At 35.1% G+C, this 27,631-nt stretch overlaps 1 protein-coding gene across 4 annotated transcripts in view; it reads right to left on the bottom strand.

Moving 5' to 3' along the window:
• The window catches only part of Uvrag (UV radiation resistance associated), a 313,881-nt gene that overhangs the window by 41,260 nt on the left and 244,990 nt on the right, over positions 1 to 27,631 (bottom strand). For all 4 annotated transcript variants that reach the window (XM_078046691.1, XM_078046692.1, XM_040284963.2 and 1 more), the window contains one exon: positions 25,458 to 25,536. In XM_078046691.1, coding sequence (XP_077902817.1) covers positions 25,458 to 25,536 — 79 coding nt within the window. The remainder of the gene's footprint in view (positions 1 to 25,457; positions 25,537 to 27,631) is intronic.

Below are 27,631 nucleotides of genomic sequence, written 5' to 3'. Positions count from 1 at the left end.
ATATCCCCAGGTCCCTTTCCCAATTTTCAGACACATAAAGTCTTAATTATTAACCTCCATTAACTCTGGCTTAGGAAGTTACAGAAGAATGTGCTCCAACAAAACAAGAGAATAAACTGAGAAAGAGGAAGATGTGAATCCACCTAAGAAACAGGGCTTTTGATACAAAAAGAAATTATAGAAATCCCTAGGATTTTGGTAAAGACACGGAAAGCAATATGATAGATTAGAGTAGATCAAAGATTCCAGGAGCGATTTCTTCTAAAGATGAAACTGTCTGAATATAAGACATGTAATTGATAGTATATATATCTGACATGTCTGAACATCTTGAAAAGAGATTTAAATAACTGCTCCCCACTCTTTAGGTGCTGGGGACCAAACTCAGGGCCTTGTGCATGCCAGGCAGACATTTTATCATTGAGCCACATCCCCAGTTCCTAATGGGTTGCTTTTTAATTTTATGTAATTTTTTTTTTAAGATTTAGATAGCTAATAGAGAGTTTGGGTAGAATGAGTTAAAAGCATGATGAAAACTAATAAAATCATAAGCCCCAGTGAGAATAAAAACAATTAGGTAGAAAAAAATACTATACTACACAGCTTTCTTCAAGTGGAGTTACATTGATATGGTAATTTAAATAATAACCTATAATGGTAGAACGAGAGAACAGAAAGGGGATATAAATGAGTGAAAGAGAGCTTAACTTCACATCTCCCATGGAAGAAATCCACCCTAAAACAAGAAGTTGCTGTATTATTTAAATATTTAATGATTTGGAGAAAAATACTAAGAGTATCTCCCAAATTGTTAAAAGTGACCATCTTTGTGAAACAAGGAAAAATGAGATTTTCATATTAAGCTTTAAGAAACTATATGACTCTTTAAACTAATAGCATGTACAATTTTATAAAACTAAAAGTGCTAAGGGACTGGGGTTATCTAAAGGTACCCCACTTCCCCTCCATTTTGAATGTTTCCAATGGCAGCATCTCATGCATCCTTGTGAGTTGGCAACCATCTGTACTATACTGTAATTTTTCACTTATTTATTTTTTATTTTTTTAGTTGTAGATGAACACAATACCTTTATTTTATTAATTTTTTATATGTTGTGCTGAGGATCGAACCCAGGATCCCACATGTACAAGGTTAGTGCTCTACCACTGAGCCACAACCCCAACCCCAGCAACCCTTTTTTTTTTTTTTTTTTTTTTTGATACCAGGGATTGAACTCATGGGTACTCAACCACTGAGCCACATCCCTAGCCCTATTTTGTATCTTATTTAGAGACAGGATCTCACCGATTTGCTTGGTGCCTCGCTCTGAACTCATGAGCCTCCTATCTTAGCCTCCTGAGCTGCTGGGATTATAGGCGTATACCAATGTGCCTGGCAATATCTTTATTTTTATTTATTTATTTTTATGTGGTGCTGAGGATTGAACCCAGTGCCCCACATGTACTAGGCAAGAGCTCTACCACTAAGCCTCAACCCCAACCCTATATTGTCATTTTTTAATATTTATTTTTTAGTTATACTTGCACACAATATATCTTTATTTTTATGTGGTGCTGATGATCAAACCCATGGCCTCACACATGCTAGGCGAGTGCTCTACATTGAGCCACAACCCCAGCCTCTATACTGTCATTTTTAATATAGTAGTTGAATTACACATTAGGACAGTAATTCAGTTAGATACAAAGCCACTACTGTAATTGAGATAGTTACATAAAATTATCGGTTAAAAAACTATTAGAAAACACTAATAATACTTTGAAAATGTTTGTCAGCTCTGTTTGACTAGAAGAATGGGAAAAAGCACTCAATAACATATAATGACTTATTAGCAAAGGCATATGTTGGGAAAAATGTTTACTTATTGTAGAATTTCTCCTTAATCTTGCCTTACTTCTAAAAGTCCTGCATTTTCTTCCTAGACACATGCAAAGCCAAGTACATTTTTAAGTGAAGAAAGTAATTTCATCTTATACAAATATGCATTTACTCTCTCCTTTTAAATAGTAGGCTATTTCTTTCATTATTGCATTCTGAGCCCATAATCCAAGCGAAAGTAGACTGATTCAGTCTATCTTACATTCACAAACCTTTCCTGAATCCATGTGATATGTGAGGCATTGTGTTAGAATAAAGGGATACGTAAATCTCTCGTAAGAAACTTAACAGTTCATTCAGAACAACAGAAATGTTACAATATTGATGTATCTGATAGCTTAGTTTTTAAACAAGTTCAGCAGGAAGAACAGAAGATGATTAGAAACTCTGTGCAGGAAGGTAAAGAAAGGCCTAGTAAGACACTGGAGAATGAGGAAGCTTATTGCATGGACAAAAGGGGCAGGCAATTTCAGGAAAAGAGAGTACAAAAGCAAAAGTAGATTGGCCTTTAAGTTCAACTTTCCTGGCATCAAAGGGCCAGTTGTGGGAATTTGGGCACAAGTGGTAGCAAGAGTTTAGGCTGAAAAGCTAGGAGGGAGACAGGTCATGTGAAGCCTTTGCCATGCCAAAAATCTTTTCTGTGAGGGAGGAAATGGGGGAGAGGAAAGACTGGAGGAAGGTAGCCTATGGAAGACTATTAAAAGGTTTCATGCAAGGGCCTGACATGAACAGAATTGCAAGGTCCCCCCGCCCCGCCCCAATCCCTCCTGCTTTTTCTTATTATAAAAGGGCTCACTTGAATGCCAAGTATTTGAGTAGGGAATCTACCTAGGAAGCACGAGTAACACAAATCAGCCAATGGAAAACGACAGGAGCTCTAGTGGTGTAACTAATGTCATTACTGGTCTATAAATTTTTGCAAATGTCAAGTAATATCAGAGTTCAGAGGATAGCCCTAAGCTGAACTAGGCCCCATTATAGTGGCTATGGGTTAAGTTACTATTTGGTTGTAAAATGGGAAAAGAAAAAGATTCGTTCTGTCTACCTTAAGCAATATTATCAGGATCAAATAAAATAAATCGCACAAAAATACTTTGATAAAGAGTCCTGTTCCTTCATTTAAACTTTATGACTTAGGCAAGTTCTTTAATTTTCCTAAGCTTCAAGGTGCTCATTTGTAGAGTGAGGACACTCAGTAATTATGATTATTATCTGCAGCGTATCTTATAGAATCTTTATGGAATGTCAATTGGTTAGCTGTGTAGTCAATTATTCTCTGAGGAATAAGTATTCACAGAGTCTTGATCAGCCAAAATTTCTAAGAAAAATAAGGAAAATGGGGATAGGGACAAGATTAAAATCACTATCATTCTGCTTGCATTAAGGTCAACTTTAGAACATGATAACTGTATTTTTTTGGTGCTGAGGATTGAATCCAGGGACACTCAACAACTAAGCCACATCCCCAGCTCTTTTTATTTTTTATTTTGAGACAGTGTTTTGCTAAGTTTTGAACTTGCAACCCTCCTGCCTCAGCCTCCAGAGTTGCCAAGATTACAGGTGTGCACCACTGTGCCCAGCTGTATCTTTTAAGTTTAAATATTTCTACAGTATCTCATGCAAGAACATATCTGACTTCTTCACTGGTGTTCCTATGTACCCACACACATTCACCAGTGTGTATGCACAAGTGTGTGTGTGCACATGTAGGAATATTAAGACTCACTAAGGAAAAATAAAGCTCTCACACTTGAAAATTAAGGAACTGCATAGGCAGCAAATCTCTGAGAGAAGCTGATGCTGTGGGTTATACAAGCCAATAATTTATGTTAGGGCTTCACAAAATGTTAGACACTAGGAAAGGAATCAAAATCAGTCAAATTACTTTAATAAAAAGGTATGACTAGCTGTGCTGCCTCAGGTGGGATGCCATTTCTTGCTATAAACAGCAGTGGTTAGAATCTGGATGACTAGCTAAGCATTGCAATAATGGAAAAAAAAAAAGCATGTTATAATAGCTGTTGCTAGATCCCCAACCTTGAGGATCAATGAAATAATGCCTGTCCATATATGCACAATCTTGTGGGCTTTTTTTTTTCTTTTGTGTGTGTGTGTGGAGCGGAATAAATTTAGATCATTTCTAAACTAGCATTTGTCTGCCTAGATTTTGCTAAGTCTGTTATGGTTACGGTAAAATATGATCTTTTATATTAAATCACTTCTGACCTTGGTAAAATATTACTTTATATTAACTGGCTCTCAGGGCATTTTAATTTTATGAAACATGCACTTTAGTTTTTTAAAGTATGAAAGCAAAACTGGATATTCCTAGTACTATATCATGTTAACAAAAGCTATCAAAGATCTGGGAACACACACAAAAATACACAAACTCTCCATCTAATTAGTTTCAAATACGAAAGGATACTTACAATTAAAAACAAAATACAGCCAATACTTTAAATGCTTAAACATATAGGAACAGGTCTGACTGACTTCCTGGATTCATGTCTCCCTGCCCAAGGTTATTCCATGGAGAAAGTAATAAAAGTGAAAGATTGTGGGAAAATCCAACACCCACATTAGGGTGGGAGTCAGCAGCTTTACAGATGTGTAACGGCGAGTATTTCTAGAAAAAAATCTAAAGAAAGATATGAGCTCATGGATTGAAGTTAGGGCATCCATCTTTAAAAAAATAGGTCTTACGTAGTTCTATTAACAATCCCAATTATAAATTATAAATGTGTAACTAGGAGGTAAGTCATCTTTGTTTCATTTAGTTAAGTCAGATTGTTTTCCTTGTAATTAGCTGTCTACCTGCTCACTGCGAAAATGGCAGTGAGCCCTCAGGAACATCGAGGGAAAGTTGACTGTGGTGCAGCACCCCAACCTGCTGTCCACGACTTCCTTGCCAGCCCTCCTTCCTTCCTTCTCTCTTCTACAGGGATCATATCTGCACTGTAGCCTGAAGACTCTTTCCACCTCCTTCCACTCCCTTTCCCAATGACTCATTTGGACATGTTACTCCAGCCTGGAACCCAAACTAATGCAGCTAGTTACTAAATGTGAATCTTCTTATTGAACTATAGGATTATTTGAGAGGAAGAGAATGCTAACACAGAATTAACTACAGTGATTCTAAAACATTGTGTTTCACTCACAGTAGGGAAGTCTAATACAAGAAGCAAATTAAAAAGGCTCCTCCACTGCTTAAATTCCTGTCTATACTTGGGGTAACACACTGGGAGTGAGGACTCAAAGGTGGAAGGTAATGATATTGAATGTGAGATGAAAGTGTGGGCGCTAGCAGATTTATAAAATTGTCATTTCTTGGTATTAACTTCAAACTGCTAGTTCTGAAAAACCAGTAAACAGCAAAAGTTGAAAGCAAAACAAAAGGGTACCATATTGCCATGTAGCTGAAGGCAATAATTTATGGATTCCACAAACAATAAGTTACATTAGCAATTTTGCCAAATGGCTTAACAGGAAACTATAATGAATGGAATTAAAGAGATTATTTACTTAATGGATACTTTGGTTAAGGTGATGTGAAGGGGAACTCATCAGGAAAATCAGATTTTATACACATGTGGACTATTTTTTATAAGGAGAAAATTCTTTTGTATTCCTCCACCACAATCTAGAGCCCAACACAGGACATTCAATTAGTACTTTCTTTGGCTCAGGTGTACAAAAGGTGGATAAAACTGTATATATTCTGATTAAAATTGGCAAACCAAGATAACATATAAAGTACTGAAAAATAGGATAATACATTTTGTTTAGAAAAAATCAAATGTAAGTAAAATATGGATTAACTTTTAAAATAAATGATAGTAAGTGTATTTTAATGGCTACATTTTAGGGAGGGAAAAAGAATAAAAGTGACAAAATAATAATGAATGACTTTGCTTTTCACCTCTTCCACATCTTACCAGAATAAAAAATCTTACACCATTAACTAAAAGCTTTGCATTCTCTTAGACTCTTTAAGTTCAAATATTAATACCGCCTTTATAGAAATAAATAAAAAAGCACTGATGGAAGATGTAAAGTGCATTAGTGTTCATGTTATCTCCCCTGGTATGAATTTAATGGGTATCTTAATAAGGAGATATAAACTAATGTCACTGATTAGGAAATATATCCACTCACATCATTTAGTAGCCTTCAGTGGGGCTTGATGATGATGTCTGAGTGGAATTACTATAAAGCAAATGATGAATTAGTGTCAGGGGCAAAGGGACACATAAATGTGCCTCAGAGATGAAGCAATTACATTCTAGTACATCACAAGTTACAGGTCAACTCAAAAGACAGTGCAGCTGGTGCTAAAGTACCCTAACCAACCTGGCTAAGCCCACTGCTTAGAACTTGCTGAAGCTAAGCTATTTTGATAGCTGGACCACAGGCTTCCCTGGTTATAATAACCTGAAAGTAACATTAACATGTTTAAGTCTCTTTTAATATCCTAAATACCACAAAGTGATTTTTATCGGATTTTAAGACACAGGCACATTCCGCTCAGATGATTTCATTCTCAAGGGACCTTGTCATTATGAAGGCTTATTAAAAGAAGGCAAAGGTTCACAGCTTTTAAGAAGAATCCTAAGTGGCATTACAAACGAAATCTAAAAAAATAAATAAATAAAAAAATTTTTTTGGCTTAGTTACACAAAGTAATTTCCTTTTTGTGGTTAGTTTGGTGGGCAGAGTTCAGCAAACTTTGGAAAGAGTGACCACCACAATTAATGTATCAAAAATGTAGACACTGTCTCTCCCACTTTCTCTTCTATTTTAGGTTTGATTTCAACGCTCAGTGAAGGGCTTGACCTACAGGCAGTAAATGCCCCAAATGCCCAAATTCACTGGAACATTTGAAAGAAAAGAAATCTGTCCAAAACCCAGTCAACATTTGTTTAGGGATTGTTTTTATATTACATATTCTTAAAATGAACATAACTGTTGTTTCTAATTTATCTTTCCATAACATGAATGCAGATTTGTTTCAGTGATTTCTTTAAAAATTCTCCTCCACAAAAAATTACTCTAAGCTTGTTTCCAACATCAGTAAAATGAAGATAATAACAAAACCTGAAAGTATTACTTTGAAGATTAAGGATAAAGAATTTTAAAAAAGTTTTGCATGTAGGTAAGAGATAAAAGCAGATATTCTTATCTGCAAAGCTAAAAGGTGTTCTGGGTCAAAATTCTTTATCTTATGGTATATAACATCAAAATATGAAGCCTTTTGTAATGATGATTACTTCTCAAGAGATGACAAGAATTCACTGAAATAGTGTCATACATGCTTTTCATTCTTTTTTTTAGAGAGAGAGAGAGAGAGAATTTTTTAAATATTTATTTTTTTTTAGTTTTCGGCGGACACAACATCTTTGTATGTGGTGCTGAGGATCGAACCCGGGCCGCACGCATGCCAGGCAAGCGCGCTACCGCTTGAGCCACATCCCCAGCCCACATGCTTTTTATTCTTAAAATGGTAGGATAAAATATACCTGTAGAAAAACACATAAAATACACATATTCACTGTTTAAAGGAGAGGACTGATGCAAACTTCTGCATAGCCATACTTTGTCAACAGACAAATGCTGCCATGCCCAGGTTCCCTCATGAGCCCCTTTCTTCTTATAATCCCTTCCCTTCCCTACCCAGAGGTAATCTATCCTTGCTGTTTTGTATAGTTTTTATCCCTAAACAATATCATCCAATCTGGCCTGTTTTAGACTATACATAAAAAGAACAACACAGCAGAGATGTTTTATGTTTTGCTTTGCTTTTTTACTCAACATTAAGTTCATGAAATCTACCCCTACCATTGCTATGGTTTCATGGCAGCACATTATTCCATAACATAAACATACCAGGATTAATGATGAACATATTGCTGATGGATTTGAAGCTGTTTCTAGTCTTTGGCTATTTATGAACAGTGCTGCTTTTATAAACACTCTCATATACTATGTTCAACTTCATTGGAGAGTGCCAAATTATCTTCTAAAATGGTGAACTTGCCCTCCCATTACCTCTATTTTAAGAGTAACCAATTTATTGTGATTTTTATCATGTATGTACTAAAATGCTAAAAGGAGAAGGAGAAGTCTTGATTTACTTCAACCTCTTTATAATAGAAGGATCCAGGGTGTAGAAAGATTGAGTCTGGCCCAATGTCACAGTGAGAAAGAGGCAGATTGGGTAGAAGAACCAAAGAGAGTCAACTCTGAAGCTAGAATACAACCTGGAGCTCTTTCCAAGACCTTAAGCTACCTTGCAAGACAGTCTGGCAATGAGATACAATTCTTATCTATGAATGTGGACACAATGGGGACAAAGATAGAAACTTTAGAAAAACTTGACAACATTATGTTGTACAATGGAATTTTTCAGCCCCATTATGTAAGAAAGGAAATTGAGGCCTGAAGAGAAATTGCTTATGCAGTGCCACCATCACCAAGTGTCAACAATGACCAGCAACTGAACCCAGGTCTACCTGTACTTGTGTTCCTAGCCACACATATTCTGCCCTGAAATCCAGGAAATAGCACTGTACTTTAGACTTCATGAAAAAATAATACAAAGAGGAAATACATACTTTAAAAATGTAGCTATTTGACCTTGTTTAAGTGGGAATCTCTGCATCTTCTGGTGTATCCTGTAATCTGATGCCATACACTAATGAATAGATTGAGAGAAGAAACCTGGTTTCCAGTCCTAGATTCATAACTGGGTATCTGTACCATTTTGGGAATGTCAAAAATTATGAGTAAGGGGTGGGTATATAGTCAGTGATGAAGGGCTTGCCTATGTATGGGGCTCTAGGTTTGATCCCCAGCACCCCCCCCCAAAGACTAGATCTCAGTTTTTATTGAAGAAATTATAGTAATTTTACACAACCTCTCTCTCTCTCTCTCTCTCTCTCTCTCTCTCTCTCCCTCTCTCTCTCCACCTCTCCTTCTCCCTCTCTCCTATAAAAGCAACACATGATCAGGAACATCAGAAATAAAAAGATAAATAAAAGAATTATCCAAACAAACATACTATAATTTTGGCATATATCAGGGTAGTATTTCCCCTCTATGTACAGGGTAGTTTGGTGCCTTTAAAAATTTTTTTTAAAAGCAACTTTTTTTAAATAGTATTTTTTTTTAAAAAATTTAATTGTAGATGGACACAATAACTTATTTATATGGTGCTGAGGATAGAACTCCGTGCCCCACACATGTGAGGCACGTGTTCTTCCACTAAGCCACAACTCCAGTCCCTTAAAAGGACTTTAATCAGACTGTGAATTCAATGCCACACTCTTCTTTCTCCAATATTATCAAAAGTATTTTTTTGGGCTACTTATTCTTCGTAAAAATTTGATCACTGTGGATGCTCCTCAGTTTACTTAATCTGTCTCTAGATAGCTATTTTCAGTTATAATAAACATCTTGAACTGTTTTCAGGAAGTTGTAAGTTTTCAGGAAGAGAAATTACTAAATCAAAGGCAAATGTTCATATAAATCTATTTCAGAGAAGAAACTGAAGACTGTATGAACTTTTTGTGTAAGTACTTTGAAAACTATGAAATACTGGATGAATGTAATAATAATAATGGTTTTATCATTATTTCTAAAAATCCATATTGTATTGGACTTACAAAAATGTTAGGTACCTGGTATAAATCTCAGAATATTTTCTATAAACAAAATCATTCATATAGCATCCTGTTTGCAAATCGTATCTTGGAGAATCCTAAAATTCTTCAGATCATGTTGTAGTGAATCAAAAAACTTGATGCTTCGACATCTTTAGCAATTAGGGAAATACAAATCAAAAGTACACTAAGATTTCACTTCACTCCAGTTTGGAATGGTAACCATAAAGAACTCACACAATAATAAATAATGGAGAGAATGTGGGGGAAAAGGAACACTTTTACACTAGGCTTGTAAATTAGTACAACCACTATGGATACCAGTATGGAGGTTCCTCAAAAGACTGGGAATGGAATAATCATATGTCCCAGCTACACCACTCACTGCTATTTATCATAAAGATTCAAAGTTAGCATACTATAGTGATACAGGGAAACCTATGTTTAAAGCAGCAGAATTCACAATAGCCAAATTATGGAACCAGCCTAGGTGTCCATCAATGAATCAATGGATAAAGAGAATGAGTTACATCTACACAATGGAGTTTTATTCATTCATAAAGAAATATGGAATTATGTCATTTGCAGGAAAATGCATGGAACTTGAGAGTATTATGTTAAGCAAAATTTAAAAAATTCAAAAAGTCAAGGGTTGTATGTTTTCTCTCATGTGTAAGCTAGAGAGAAAAAAGAAGGGTGTGTGTGTGTGTGTGTGTGTTGTGTGTTTATGTGAGTTCTCATGAAAACAGAAGGAAAACTAGTAAATACAGGAAGGAGACTGGGTACTAGGGAACAAAATTGGCCAAATTATTGTTATATTGTGTGCATACACAAATACTTAACAACAAATTCCATTATTATGGATTATATCTTTCCATTAAACCATTTCATGTACTTTTTTAAAATCTATGGATGACAAAATTTCATTCCTTTCATTGTCTACAAAGTGCTAGAATGAGTTTACCATGTAAAAGATATACATACACACATCTTTTAAACCAACAGTTTATACAAGTATCTCTACAGAACTATGATTTGGGTCTATTCAGAGATAACTGTGGGCCTGTTAGAGAAGACAAAGGTTTTTTTTCTCTCTCCTTTTGAAAAAGGTAAAAATACTAAAATATAATGTGATTGGAGTTCCAAAATCTAGAATTTCAGATCTACTGTGCAACCTTTCTCTAAAAATTACAGACTCTGGGTTTTGAATCAGAAGACCTAGGTTTAAGTTCGGTCTCTACCATTGGACAGATCTGTGTGACTTTGGGGTAGTGCACTTAACTTCCCAGAGGTAGATTCTCTGTCAGCAAAAGAGGATGACAGTAATTCTACATCTCACAGGGCTGTGGGAGCCTCTAAGAAAAGTGTCCTGTACAATAGTTAGTTATAATTATACTGGTATTATTATCTGTATTACTATTATAATGAGCAATGGAGAAGAGATAAAAACTTGAGCTGCAAAGACCTATCTACCCTGCTTCAGCCATATGAATCAAAACCTGACTTAGTTTCTATTCTCAAAGGGATGAGTAGAACAAAGAGATGTGTATTTTTTTAATTTTAGTATCTTGGAAACATAACATCAATTTTTTTTGGGGGGGGAGGGCAGGTACCAGGGCTTGAATTCAGGTGCACTTGACCACTGAGCCACATCCCCAGCCCTATTTTGTATCTTATTTAGAGACAGGGTCTCAACTGAGTTGCTTAGTGCCTTGAGGATGCTGAGGCTGGCTTTAAACTCACGATCCTCCTGCCTCAGCCTCTCAAGCCGCAGAGATTACAGGCGTGTACCACTACACCTGGCCAAAATGTCAATTAAAAAAATTTTTTTATAGTTGTAGATCAATAGGATACCTTTATTTTATGTGTTCGTTTATATGTGGTACTAAGGAGTGAACCCAGTGTCTCACCCATGCTAGGTAAGCACTCTGCCACTCAGCTCCAGCTCTAGCCCTCATAACATCAATTTTTAATTCTGTTCTAAAATGGCTTTACTTTTTTTATGAGCTAAAAGTAGCTTCATTTACTGATAGCAAACAGAAAATATACAGCTAATTGTTTTAGGGGAGCCCCAGGAATGCTATATTCCACTTGATTAAAAATATAATATGCCCGAAAACGGTACCATGGCTTAGCGTAGGAATGTAGATAGAGGCAGAGAGAAGGGGACTTTAATCACTTACAAACAGAGTCTGGGTTATGTTTTCAAGAGGTTCATGGGAGAGACGATGACTGATTCATGTGTGTGCTACCTGCAAGACCCCCTCACTTTCTTCTAAAAGCTGTCTTCAGTCTAGCCTTCTTCCTACAGACATAGACTTCTTTAATATGACAAGGGAACTGAGAATGCTTAAGAGGGCCAGGTGGGATGTGTGGCAAGGTGGTAAAATCAGAGAAGTCAAGGCTGACATAAATCTATGACTTAGCAAATCTAACCCTCTTAGCTGGAAGGCATATACGTCATTTCCTTAGATCTTATGTTATCTGGGGAACTCTGTGGTCTACCAATAATTTTTAAAAAGGCCCTTTTAAAAAATTAAAAGTACATTTTTATTCACAAAAGAAATTAAAAAGCAAATAGACATGAAATACATGAACTTAACATTCACTAATAAAAAGAGCTATAAATATAAACATAGATATTGTCATATGAAAAAGGTTAATAACACAAAACACTGGCAAGAGGACAAAAAACCGGTATGTCAAACTCTAATTATATATTCTTTGACCCATTAATTAGGTATTCATTCTAAGGAAATAAGTGAACACACATGCAAATATCTAAGTGAATAGGATGCTTATTCACTGCAATGTTGTTCACAATGGGGAAACACTGGAAATGATCTACATGTGTATCAACAAGGAAACTGTTAGATAAATTATAGTACATCCATAGAATAGAATGAAATACAAGCAAAATTTTATATAGCTATATTTATCAACAGGAAACTCTTCACAATAGAGTTAAATGAAAAAAAGAAGGAAGCACAATAGAATGCATAGTATCATACCATTTATGAAAAATGTTATCTACTTAATCTATGCATATTTGCACAGATATTTAGAAAGACATTCACTAAAATATTAACGATGGTTACTTCCAAATAGTGGCATCTTACATGATTTTTATTTTTTCCTAATGATTTTCCATGTTTAAAATAAATTATACTGAGTTTGAATCATTTACTTAATAAAATATAATTTTTATTTTAAAAAATGGCATGAAAAAATATTACCTCAACACTAAAGGTTCAACAATAATGCATATGGTATCTGGATACCTTTTTTTTCTGTATACAAAAGTAATCTGATGGATGTAGCTACTCCCCTTTATGTATTCACTCTCAAATTTTGCCTGTAATCTCTGTTCACGTATTTTCAATTTGTGAAATATGGGATTTCTTAATCACAATGAAAATATTGCACTTAGCATTTCATTTGCTTAGCTAATGCCTGTTTAGCACTTTCCCTGTTCCAGGCACTATGCTAGTGCTTTATCAACATGTACATCTAACCTTCTCGTATCAACTCCACGACTTAGGAACTATTTTAATCCCCTTTTCACAGACAAGGACACTGAGTCACAAAGAAGTTAAGTAATTTATCCAAAACCACATAGCTAGAATGAAGCAAGTGGGATCTGAACCCATGTGGCCTAGATCCAGAGTACCTGCTCTTAATCACTTGCCATGTTGCCTTTATTTTATTTTATTCTAGGATTTTGGACTCTCGCTTGCTAAATTAACATTCATTAAATTACTGATTTTATTGTCACTGAACCAAGTCTGAAAATTGTAAATGTTATTCTCTAAAAACACCAAAATTTACACACAACAAATTTTGAGTTTATTTTTCCAAATATTTTTTATCTAAGCTATAATGATTACTTTGATGCCAATTAAACCAGACTAAATTCAATTTTTAAATATTTTTTTTAGTTGTAGATGGACATAATACCTTTATTTTATTTTTTTTAAATTTTTATGTGGTGCTGAGGATAGAGCCCAGTGCCTTCTACATGCAAGGTGTGCACTCTAACACAGAACTACAACCTCAGCCCCCAAATTCATTTTTCATATAGCTCATAATTCATTTCATAGAGCTTAATCATAAAAATGATAGCTAGAATTTATATTGCACCTCTCTGAACTAAGCACTGGATATTTCATTTCAGGGGACATGCATTCTTTAAATATTTTCTTCCCAGCAAAAGATGTCACTCATGGTGGTGCTTTGGAAAAGGCCAATCTAGTCTCATTACTGAACAAGCAAAATGCTAAAGTGAATCTCTTAAAACAACTAGATAAAGGAAGAGATACAGGTTACCAAAGATGCTAAGCCAAGTATGGTGCTAAATTTACACTTAGCTTTTAAATAGCCACAGAAAAAGGGAAACCTGTTATATAATGTGTTTCCTTGCTGTCTGATAACAGGAAATCAGCAAGTGTGTTCCCCTGAACTTAGAGTCAAATGATTAGGGTCTTAATTTCTTTGGCCATCTAACTGCTGTGTAACTGTGTGTAAAAATTCACCCTTTAGAGGCTTGGTTTATCTAAATGCAATATTTCTTATACTTTTAGGACTTTAAAAAATATTAAAGAGATAATGTACCCTAATATAAGCTATTTAAATATGTTACCATTGTTCTAATTTTTATTTGTAAAAATGTTCTTGGGATTGGATTTCTAGTTTCAGGTTTTTGTTTTTTTTTTTTTAAATATTTATTTCTTTTTAGTTATTGGCAGACACAACATCTTTGTTGGTATGTGGTGCTGAGGATCGAACCTGGGCCGCACACATGCCAGGTGAGCGCGCTACCGCTTGAGCCACATCCCCAGCCCTCTAGTTTCAGTTTTTAAAGTAGAAAAAAATGTCCAAAGAGTTAAAAATAGTTTTATTTTACCAATTTATCAGTTTCTATAGTTGAAGAGTACAGTGATTATAACCAATATAATATCAATGATGTTTAGTAAATTGGTTAATGACTGGTGTCTTTTTTAAGAAAAATATTTATTTTTTAGTTGTAGTTGGACACAAAACCTTTATTTTACTTATTTTTATGTGATGCTGAGGATTGAACCCAAGGCCTCACACTTGCTAGGCGAGGGCTCTACCGCTGAGCTACAACCCCAGTCCAGTGGCTGATATTTATGAAAAAAAAAAAAAAAACCAACAAATTATATATAAATACCTAACCAATAATTTCAACTACAAAAGATAGTATGTTATCCTTTTAAATACAGACTGGATACTTTAGAAAACTACCATATATATTCTTATCTCAAGTCTATTTAAAATTCAACACACACACATAAATGGAGAGAGAGAAGTGGATGGACGAATGAATGCATAGATAAAGTTAATTATCAATCTTTAAGGCAGAAAGTACAATCTTCTGGCTTGTAGTCCTTCTGCCTCAGCCTCCAGAGTAGGAGGATTAGAGGGGTACACCACCATGCCAGACTCAATGAACATTTCACACCTGAAACATGCCTGGGAGCTCACCTAGACCATACTTAGGCCCAGGAATAACACCGAAAAATCTGTCCTTCTGGGGCCAACAGTGGTCTGCCCAAACCATCTTTCCTGTCTTCACCATTAAGGTAATCTTCTGCTCTAATCAGGCTGGTGGAAACATACCCTTGGTAGCCTCTCCTCTGTGTGTTGGTTCCCTTCCTCTCTCACTAGCCATATATTTTTCATTCTTGAATTTCCAGTTTGGATATCATATCCTATGAAGCATTCCTCTTCACATCAGTTTAATAGTATAACAACAACAAATGGCAACTATCATTCACTGAGTATCCTTTTTTGTGGACAAAACCTCATCTACAATATTATCTCAATTAGCTAAGAAAAAGAAAAAAAATTGGAAGATCCAGAGGGTGCCTGTGAGTGGTGGGATTATGAACAAATTAAAAAACTCTACCTTCTTTTGTACTTTTTATAATTTCTATAATTGGCATATATTATCTTTGAATTTAGATTCCTTTTTTCAGTACTGGGGATTGAATCCAGGTCCTCATGCATGCTAGGCAAGTGCTCTACTACCAAGCTATGCCCTCAGTCTAGAAATTATTATTATTATTATTATTTTTGAATATATTTAGTTCTTTTTTTTTAATGTGGTGCTGAGGATCGAACCCAGGGCCTTGTACATGCTAAGCGAGCGCTCTACCACTGAGCCACAACCCCAGTCTTAGAAATTATTATTTTTTTAAAGATTTTTTTTAAGATGGACACAATATCTTTATTTATTTATTTTTATGTGGTGCTGGGGATCGAACCCAGTGCCTCACATGTGCACGGCAAGTGCTTTACCACTGAGCCACATCCCCAGCCCCATTTATTACTTTTTTTTTTTTTTTTTTTAAAAGGATACAGGATACTACTAACATATGGGTGGACATAGCAGATTAATGGGATAGAATTCAGAGTTCAGAAATAAATTCTCACACTTTAATTTTGGCATGAGTGTCAAGATAATTCAATGGATAAAGAGAAGTAAGGAGTAGTCTTTTCAACAAGTGTTTCTGGTTCAACTGGGTATTTGCATGCAAAAGAAGAAACATCCCCTTTTTTACACCTATAAAGGTCAATTTGAACTGTCAATTTGATTGGATTAAGAGGTTTATGGGTATGTCAGTGAGGGTGTGTTCTTGATTGCTGTGGCTATCATTTGAGGATATTGGACTCTCATATCTTCACTCTTCCAAAGCAGACTCTGCTAGTGATTCTCCAGAAGCCTTGGGTCTTGGATTAAGGTAGCACCGCTGATCCCTCTAGTTCTAGCTACTGGTTCTTCCAGCTCTCCAGCCTGCAGATGGCCACTGTGGACTATCCAGCTTCTGATCCCCTAAGCCAACTAGTAAGTCCACTTTTTATAATTATACTTCTTGTTTATTCTGTTCCTCTAGAGAACCCTAATACAATACCATACATAAAAATCAATTCAAATCAACCACAGTCCTAAAAGTAGAGCTTAAAAACTACACAGAAAGCCTAAGAGTAATTATCTGTGACCTTGGCTAAATATTCTTAGATACAAAAGTACAAACAAGAAATGAAAAACAGGTGAAATTGGACATCATCAAAACTATAAACCTTTGTGCTTCAATAAATATGATCAAGTAAATTGAAAAGGGATGGGTTGTAGCTCAGTGGTAGAGTGCTTGCCTAGCATGCATGAGGCACTGGGGTTGATTCTCAGCACTGCATACAAACAAATAAAATAACAACTAAAAGAATTTAAAAAAAATTGAAAAGATAACCTGAAGAATGGCAGAAAATAGTTCTAAATCATTTGTCTGAAAATAGAACTTGTATCTAGAATGTACAGACACCTCTTTGGATTCAACAATAAAAACAATCCGATTTTAAAGTGGGTAAAAGGTCTGAGTAGATATTTCTCCAAATAAGATAAGTAAATGTTTAGCTGAGTACTTTAGAAAATGCTCGGCATCTTAGCTATTGGAAAAAATTCAAATCTTTGAAATCACTTTCATTTAAATCTTCCATTTTATCATTCGTTGATTTCCTTTGAGTGACAAACTTACTTCACTCATTTTTGAAATAATTTTTTGCCAAATAGAGGAATAAAGAAAGACTCTGAATGGGCATAGAGAGTCTTTTTAGGGCAATGAAAATGTCCTAAAATTGTGGTAGATGCATTATTTGGTGATTATACTAAAACCCATTGAATTTGTACTCTGAATGGGTGAACTGTACGGTATATTAATTACATTGTAGTAAAGCTTTTTTTTAAAAATTTTTTCAAACTGTAGCACTTTTTATAAAGAACTTCCAATACATTAAACGGCAAATTTTGTAGGCAGCAGAGAGAGGGGGCATTTTGACTATAAAACATCCTTGGAATGTGTATTCTTGATTCCCATAAGAATTACAAAAATAAAAATGCATTTTCTCCCCATGTGTCATATACGTTGGAATATATGTTGAAGAAATACGTTTTAATTTAAGCTACTGGGTGTAAATTGGCATCAATCCCTTCTAAATAGCAGTGTGCTAAATAGTGTGGGCCCTAAGAGTGGCTAGGTTTTAGAGAAAGACCATGTCCTTGGCAAAATAAGGGTTGTTTTGCCAAGAGAAGCTACTTTTACTTCCTATGAAGACTTAAAATAACTTTAAAGATGGGGGTGGGGGGAGATAACAGAGCCAAAGTAAAGAGCTCACAAAATTCTCAGGTTTTACTCCTAATTCTACTTAACCCATAGTGTCAGGAGTTCAACTATAAAATGTAGACTTGTCTGTGCTCTACCTTGCAGGATTATAAGAAGGTCCAAATTTAAAAGAAAAGGAAATAATGTTAGTAGTGCTAGTGGGATATAATTGAGTTTGACTTTAGAAGATTTGGTTATGAATTTTCTTTGATAATAGCTGAGTTGACCTAGGGAAATTAGCATTGGAACAGCTTAATTTCTTACCTCTTCTTATTTGTTACAGACCTATTCAACATACTTCAGAGTCTGAAATGAGCTTCATGCATAAAAGTATACCAAAGCTTTAAATGTAAGTCATCACTGTCATTTGTAAAGTATACCTTTCAAAGTATTAGCCCTGTGCTTATAAGAAAGGAGTGAAGAGGCCCAACTTAAGAAAAGCCAAAGGCAGTAGGGAACAATCCTCTGGGAGCTGCCAGCTCTGACTTGTACTGGCAAGCATTACTGGAATTCAGATTGGCAGGTCTCTTATATAATGTTCCTACATTTGGGGAACTGACACATGTGTCTTGGTTTATCAGACTATGAGCACTTGAGGGGGTTTATAGGAAATCTCAGGGTGGCTACATTCTCTAGGACAGCAGTTTTCAAACTTTTTTTTGTCTGAAAATCCCTTTATACTCTTAAAAATTATTGAGGAACCCAAAGAGCTTTTTGTTTAGGCAGGTCAAATATATTAATATTTATAATGTTAGAATTAAAATTAAGAAACCTTAAATATTTATTAATCCATTTTCAAAAAACAATAGAAACCCACTACTTGTTAATACATATAATATTCTAATGAAAAACAAGCATATTTTCCAAAAAGAAATTTAGTGAGATAAATGACACTGTTTTATATTTTTGCAGTCTCTTTTGCAATGCCCAGGCTTAATAGAAAACAGTTGGAGTTTCGTGTTTACTTCTGCATTCATTTTGTTACCATATGTTGTTTTGTAAGAAAATCCCGCTTATACAGATTATAGTTGGAAAAGAAAGGAAAATTTTTATAATTTTTTCAGATAATTGTGGATATTCTTCTTTGATACTACTCCCAAACTCATCAAGTAATAGACAGTTTTGATTGGTTAGCAGCAACGAGAGTCTAAAACCCTATAAAAAACTTTCCACATCTAATACATTAAAATTCATTGGTCTACAAAACACATTCTACTGTCATGTATAACTAAAAAGAACAAATACAAAATAAAAAAAAATCATTGGTCTTTCTTGCAATTCAAAAGAATCTTCACCCATCCATGATTTCACAACATCATATACTGGTCATTTGGAAGACACTGGCTCACTGAATTTGTGTGTATGTGTGTATAATCTGATATATTCTATTATAAAATATTTAAGAATCATATGTGTTTATATCACTACCAATATTTCCAAAAACATTTTTAAGAACTGGAAAGCTATCAATCTCATGGTGGCAAATGCAAATGTTCTGAAATTCTAAGTTTCACTTAAATCTTCAATTTTATCATCAGTTGATTTCCTTTGAATGACAGGTTCACTTCATTCACTTTTGAGGAAACGTTCTGCCATATGCCTTAGATGGAATACCCAGAGTTTGGCAGTCATTCTCTGAAGCAAAGGTAATGATGACTCCATTAAAAGGCTGTTATTCAGTCAGTAACTCAGTGGCTCAGAGCAAAGCAAGAATGGTTTCTGCATACTTGTTTTTCACCACAAAGAATATTAAAAAGCTGGGCATCCCAGGGTCAATATTTAATATAATTAATAATTTTTACTGCTTCAACGTGGACCATCTTAAGTGAAAATGATTTTAAAAATATGAGTTCCAGTGGTGTTGAGTGCCTCTACTTTGATTTATTCTAAGGGGCCAGTAATTTTTGTCAGTATCATTTTGTATTATCATGCAAATATCAATACAATGCAACAGGCAAAAATGTCTTAGTAATATTATAAAAATAACCCTGTCCTCTGGGACCTCCAGAGAACCAAGGGCAATTATATTTTTACTCTAAAGAGAAAAGGCAACCTTTGTCACTTAGCTTATGCACATTGGCATGCTCATGTGGAATACTCTGAAAATCTACTGCAAGTTCAGCTTTAACCTCAAAAAACACTTAGCTTCACTGCACCTGCTTGTTTCACTTTACTCAAGTGGTGAACTAACTTAATGCATGTACATATGGCCAATTCATCCTCAAATTAAAAAGGCATTCACAGTATGGCATGAACTGTAATAAGAACTATACATGTAAGACAAACCCATCACAGTTCTTCACATTATAAGATAAATCTCCTAGTTATCTTCCTTATACAGAGCATCTTTGTTTTTTCTTTCAGGGCTGAAGATTGAACCCTAGCACACTTGTATGTGATAGTCAAGTACTCTGCCATTGAATTAAGTCCCCTAATACTGGGGGCAACTTCAATGCATCTGAAAAAGGCTGTTTGGAATAAGTGGCAACATTTTAAACTCTCACCAGCATAAATATGCCCTGATATTTACCATCTTAAAAAGCCATATAAACATCTCCACAAAACTGATTAAAAAAATACCCACCCCAAATCTCCCTTTATTCCACAGTCCTATCCAGTTATGAAGTCATAACTGGACATAGTCGATTACTCCTTTATTCCAGAAACAAAAAAGTACTTGTCTTACTTTCCATATTATTTCTCTTTGATCATTTTCTCCCCAGCCAGCTAGTCATTCCTTGGTCTTTGCTGGTTTGTCCTCCTTCTTTCAACTTCTATAAGTGATTTCATGAGGCTAAATTCCACTGTACGTATCCATCTGTATGTCTCTCTCTCTTCAGCTCTGCATTCTACCCCTGGTTAACCTTGTTTGATTCCATGGATTTAAATAAGATCTTAGGTTGATGACTCCCAAATTTCTAACTCTAGTACTGACCTACTCCAGATCCTTATATTCTTTTGTTCACTTAATGATTCTATTTATTTCTAAAAGTCAACTCAGTTTAACAATTCCAAATCAGATCTTCTGATGTCCTTTTCCCCAGTTCCATCTTCTGGAACTCATCTCAATAAACACAATCATCCAGTTGCTCATATATAAAACAGAAATCATTTTTTGATAATTCCTTTCTCTGTCATCTCCCATATTCAATCCATTTGCTCATTTCCCATGATATATTTCAAATCTGCTTATTTCTCTCCATCTCTACCGCTACTATCCTGGTCCACATCTCCACCAACCCTCCTCTCATCTTCTGAAATTGCCTCCTGACTACTAACTTCAATTAAATTGTAGTTGCCTGCAATCCACTACAGCAACTAGAGTGATCTGAAGACACAAATCAAATCATTCCTCTCTGAAAATTTAAATCATTCATTCAATAGTTTCATTTGTATTTAGAATAAAATTAAAATTCTTTCCCTGATCTCTAAGGCTCTGGATGATATATGCTGCCTGCCTACCTCAGCCTCTCAATTATAATTAAGTCCATAAATCTGCTGTGTCTTGACAAGACCTTTTCTACTTCAAGGACTTTGCCCTTGCAGTTCCAGTGGCCTCAGGGAACTTTCTATTCCCTAGCTCTTCACATGGCTGGTTCCTTGTCATGTTCAACAGTTAATTCCTCAATAAGGCTTATTTGACAACTTTATCTAAAGTAGGTCTGTCTTCAGACCTATATTCAATTAATTTTCTACTGCAGGACTTATAGCAATCTAAAATAATTTTCATTATTTAGTGTTTTTCCAGTTAAATTATGTTTAATAAGTCAGGGATAATAGCTTAATTGAAACATAATTCACATACCATACAATTCACCCATCGAATGTATATAATTCAGTGGCTTTTAGTATATTACAAAAATCATGGTAAAATAGATAATACTAAATTTATTATTTTAACCATTATTATTGATTATTTAAACCATTTTAGTGGCATTAATCACATTCTCTATGTTATGCAAACATCATTACCATATATTTCTTAAACTTTTTCATCACCTCAAACTCTATAACCATTAAGCAATGGTTCTCCCACTTGCTCCTTCTCCCAGTACTCCAATCTACTTGTCTGTATGCTCTTGTCTTCTCTAGATATTTCATGTAAGTGGAATCATATAATACTTGTCTCTTTGCACCTAGCTTATCAGTGAGGCAGGCATCTGGGATCTTGTGTGTCTTACAACCTAATTAGGCATACACAGCTAGCTTACAGTACATGCTCAATAAACAAAAAACAATTTTAAGCAAGTTACTTAACTTTTTAAAAATGTATTTTTATTACATATATTTAAGACACAGCACAATGTTTTGATGTACATATGTAAGGACATACACAATACAACTGTTACAACAAATTACATACTTGTCACTTTCCAGTTAACTTTTCTGGTATGGTGACAACACCTAAAATCTACTTTTACTAAATTGTAAAAATACAGTATTATTGACTATAAGTCTCATGATGTATATTAATGCCTCTGTTCTTAAGGAACTATCTGGGAATGTCATCTTCTTTGAACTACACATTTAGGATGGAAATATATACAACAATGAAGCATGTAAAAGTAAGGGAATTTTTTTGCCGAGCCTGTTAGATTATAGTGACAGAGGGCAAAGCCATATTTGTCTTCAAATTCATTTAACATTATCTGTTCTTTATCTCTACAGGGTGATGATGAGCCATATGCATATTCCTTACTAACTATGAGGAAAAAGGATTATAATTTTTGTTATACTACTTTTTATGCTCTGGGAATTAAAAGCAAACTATTGTTCTATATGTAAATTCTAATACAATATACTTAAAAGCTTACTGACAATTATGGTAGTACCTCATTTCTGAATCAATGCTAATTATGCCATGTCTGAGTTTTGACAGGATCATTTCTATACTATTACAATGTCAACCAATAAGGAAGTCTATTTCCAAATGAAGGGGCTGGCACTTGACACATTAGTGAATGGTGCTCAAAACAAGGCATTTGCTTGACTCACTTTCAATATCTGATCCAGCACATATACACATACCTTCAGTCAGCAGTGACATGAAGAAGGCAAGCAGGCCTGATCAATGCTCCCTGCTCTTTAAACAACACTTGAAGATTTCTACTTGAAGGCCTGTCTTTCCAAGCCTGTGCTTTCAAAACATCGGCTGGACTGATCCCAAATACTGAAGTAACAAATATTACTAAATTCTGTCATTTCCTCTACCAAAAAGTGATTTTACTACTACTTCTGGTTGTGATGAAAGGCCCTATTGACTATTCAAATCCTCGACCAAGTTATGGATGCAGTATTAAATGACTTCACTCCTTTTTCTCTGGCACTTTAACACATGCCAATGCTTTCATCCACCTCCACTAAAGTGGCTTATAAATTACTGAGGTGGGGCCATTTTAATAGTATGATTTGTTCACATCTCTAGAGATGAGGTACAAATGAGACTGGCTGAGAAGACAAACTCCCCTTTGACAACACACATTAGTATACATAAACAGACCTTCAAAAGCTGGAAATATCTTATTGCTGTAACACTTGGTTAGGAGTCACAATAATTAATGGTTCTTTGATTTGTTACAAATCAAAATGTGAAAAAGTGGTGGTAGTAAGGCTAAAGACAAAAAGAAGCCTTCCCCAAGGTCACAAATTTGAAAGATCACATGTTTCACAGAAGTTTCCATCTAAATATTTAAATTGGAAGTTTACTGTCCCCTCCTTTTAAAACTGCCACAGTGGTGGTAAAAAGATACTTGCTTCCCAAGATGCAGAGTGGCTGATCTATTGATCTTAACACCCTCACATTCAAATCTCTCAATTTACAAAAAGAATGGAGAGGATTCAAAGTTTCTAGAAACAATCCAGTTTTTAAACAGATGTATAAAACTTGTTGAGCATATCTGTGGCTTTGGTCTAGTTAAGGAGAAAGTCAGAGACTACTTGGGAAGTTCTTCCAAGTGAGATCAGTCACTAGAGCCATGAGTCTGGTATGCAGGGCTCACTTCCTGTTTCCCATTTCAAATAGACTCCATTTGGTCTTGCTCCCAAAGCAAGCTGGGCTATTCTCAGTTCCTCTCTATACCATTCTTTGCATTCCTACTAGGCCCTGAGAAGAAAGAAGGGTGTAGTTGCACGTGTATGTATGTCTGCATGTGTGCATGCATATGTGCGTGTTTGAAGCTGGGATTTATGAGGAAATCCAGGCATTTGGTAGGGGCGAGTTTCACCTGGAAGCTTCTGACAACCTTTCAACCTTAGGACAAGGACCTAAGGGCACAGAGCATTCTACTAAAGAACACCAATTTTGCTCCCAGACTCTGCACCCTGTTGCATCCAAGTGATCTTTCCACCTACTGACTTCACTGGAGGTGCCGCCTAATTGACTTACTAATTTACTTCATCTTCCTTAGTGCTGTCTTCTTTAGCAGTTTGTCAAAGCACTGCCTTTTCCATGGTATGACACCACTGTGATCAGCACAGCTAGACAGTCTTGACATTAAAGTCCTGCTCTTTGACTGAAATACTTATCTGCCAAAAATGGAGGAAAGGAAAGCATCTTGTGGGAAGAACAGCACATGAAAAGGTGAGTCATGGGCCAGAGACTGCACAAGATTGTGTGGCTGGAGGGAGGAACATGAGTGAGAGGGAAAGTAACAGTAAAAGCAGTGTGACTGAAGGGACACTGAGTATGGGGTTATGAAGCAAGTGATTTTAATTGGATCACAAACTAGAAATTTGATCCAATTTCAAGAGGACAGCAATCTTAATAAAAACCAGATTTAAAAAAATGAACATTAAATTAAGGTTGGTTGAGAAAAGAAAGGCATCATATAGAGGTATAATTCTAGGTTTATCAGACATGAACAAGGAAATTGTTCAGTAAGATTCTAGATTTATATGGATAAAAGGTAACTCCAGCTCACAGAAGCAAAAGCATCACAAATTTTATTATTTCCACAAAACTGAAAGGTCTAAGGATATAGCTGATAATATCTCTAAATAACAGCTAGGCTGAGGGTATCCATCCATGTGACAGTCCAATTGGAAGGATGTCCTAATGAGAACAAAGCACTGAAACTGGTCTTTCTTGACTACTAGAAAATTTATGGAACATCCATCTCTTGCAAGTGTACTAAAGAAATGCTACGTATTTCTTTCAGAAAAAATACAAACTCAGGCATCTGATAGTCTCACTATGGTATGTGGAAAGACATTATTCAAGTGAGTTACAAACTCATGTGCTGTTGAAAGAGCCACAGAAATCCAAGATGGGTTGGAAGGAACATATGCTGGGTCTTTTCCTTTGGGTCCTGGATAATGAGTATGACATGGTATGACACAACAAGACCATTAAGGACTTGCCAAAGGCACTAAACTTTTACTCCATAAACAAGAAAGCAAAATGAGTCCCTAGAAGTGGTCTAAGAAAGCTATTACCAATCAAGCTGCAGACCAGGAAATTATAAAGTCCACACATTCAAGTACAAGTCCACCATCAAGTAAGATCATAGAAAAGGGCTTCTGAGTTTAGCAGGATTCCAACTGGTACCCATTGATTCTGTGTCTTCATTACAAAGGCACAGAATAAGACTGTGGCCAAAAAAAAAATTGGCATTACTAATGTAACTGGTTAAATAAAAAGGGTCAATCACAATACTTAGTTATAAAGAGAGTTAACAATCCAAAACAGTCAGAAAGGAGAGAATAAGAATGGCTTACCTGTGCTATATTTTTGTTCAGAAGATAGACACCATAATCAAATTGTAACTTCTCTCCTCCTTTTGGATACAATGGAAACCTAAGAAAAGTAAAGAAATTGTAAAGATAAGAATTTTCCAAAACTAAGTAAATACAACCTCCTAGTTGTTGACAGAGGCTGAAGTTACTTAGATGTAGCATCTCAAGATTGTACTAAATCACTTAGGTACATTCACTGCCATCTACTAATATCTTCATAATAATAGTCAACTCAGAATAATGGCTTTCTTACAAAGGAAAAACTTAAAAGGTCACTTAACAAAGCACTAATGTATTAAGAAAGTGACCGTCTAACTCCAAGGAGTTGAAGCCACCAGCTTCTACCAAATGCCATAAGCTTGCCACCCTGAAGACTTAGATCCTAGAATTTCTTTCCTTTAATACCTTGGACCTGACATCTCAACTTTTACTAAATAGTAGAGGAAAATTAAGGGAAAAATCATACTTAAAAGCAAAAATTCATCACATTTACAGTGATGGCTACTAGGATTCAACTTCTCCAGAGCAATGCACTCATGCCATAAAACTTTCAGAAATGACTTCACCTTAAAAAAAAAAAAAAATATATATATATATATATATATATGGTTGATGAACATGATATCTTTATTTTATTTTTATGTGGTGCTGAAATTGAACCCAGTGCCTCACACGTGCTAGGCAAGCACTCTAACACTGAGTCCCAGCCCCACTCCATGACTTCACCTTTTGACCTGCCTCACTGAAGTAACGAAGGGATGAAATCTGGATCTTCATAAAGATAAGAAGTTAGTTTAGGAAATAAGTTTTCCTCACTATTTCCCTTTCCTCACCCCTGCAAATGAAGAAGAAATGGTTGGTATACATCTATATTCATTTTTAAGATGTATATAGACACATTTTTTAAAGTTATTGTTACGCTGTGTGACTATACATATTGGTGGGATTCACTGTGACATATTTGTACATGCGCATAATATAATTTGATCAATTTCTTTCTCCAGTACCTCCCCTTTCTCCTTCTTCTATATTCTCCTTTTCAACTCTACTGGTCTCCCTTCTATCTTCATGAGGTCCTTTTAAAATTTCTAACTTCTCCATATTACAGAGAAAATATGACCCTTGACTTTCTGAGTCTGGTTTATTTTGCTCAACAAAGTACTCTGTACTTCCATTCATTTTCATGCAAATGACAAAATTTCATTCTTTATACTGAATAAAATTCCATTGTGTGTGTGTGTGTGTGTGTGTGTGTGTGTGTGTGTATGTATGGAAGGAACATATGCTTGGTCAGTCCTGACATTAAAGTCCTGTAATTATATGTATACACCACAGTTTCTTTATCCATTCATCTGTTACAGTATCTAGGCTGGTTTCATAATTTGGCTATTGTGAATTTTATTGCTATAAACATGGGTTTGCATATATTGCTACAGTATTAATTCTTTTGGAAAAATACCAATGAATAGTACAGCTGGGTCACATGATGATTCCATTTGTGGCCTTATGAGGAACCTCCACTATGGTTTCCATAGTGATTATACTAATTTACAATCCTATCAACAGTGAATAAGTATTTTCCCAACATTCTCATCAGTATTATTACTTATGTCCTTTTTAAAAAAGGTTTTTATATGTTCTTTTTAGTTATATATGACAGTAGAATATATTTTGACGTATCAATTACTTGTATTCTTGATGATTGCTATACTAACTGGAGTGAGATGAAATCTCAGTGTACTTTTGATTTGCATTTCTCAAATTCCCAACAATACTGAACAGTTTTTCATGTTTTGTTGGCCACTTGTATTTCTTCTTTTGAGAAATGTGTATTTAATTATTTTTCAGGTTACTTCTTTTAGTGTTGTTTTTGAGTTCTTTATATATCCTGGATATTAATTTTCTGTCAGAAGAGTAACTGGCAATGGTTTTTCTATAGACTCTCTTCACACTCTTTTCTTCTTTGCTGTGGTTGCACATACCTATATTCTAATCATTTTTTTCTAATTTTTAAGATCAAGCTTTAAGTTTTATAAAATGAAACAGATTTCTCTATTAACAGGTCAATCACAACTTACACAGTATCACAAAGAAAACATTTGTTCCCTTAGATTTGCAATATGATTACTCTCACAAATAAAATAATCTTATTGAAA

Source organism: Ictidomys tridecemlineatus, chromosome 4 (assembly GCF_052094955.1).
Source record: "Ictidomys tridecemlineatus isolate mIctTri1 chromosome 4, mIctTri1.hap1, whole genome shotgun sequence".
Taxonomy (NCBI): Eukaryota; Metazoa; Chordata; class Mammalia; order Rodentia; family Sciuridae; genus Ictidomys; species Ictidomys tridecemlineatus.
The sequence above is the reverse complement of the archived record's forward strand: the minus strand, read 5'-3'. Positions and strand labels throughout refer to the sequence as shown.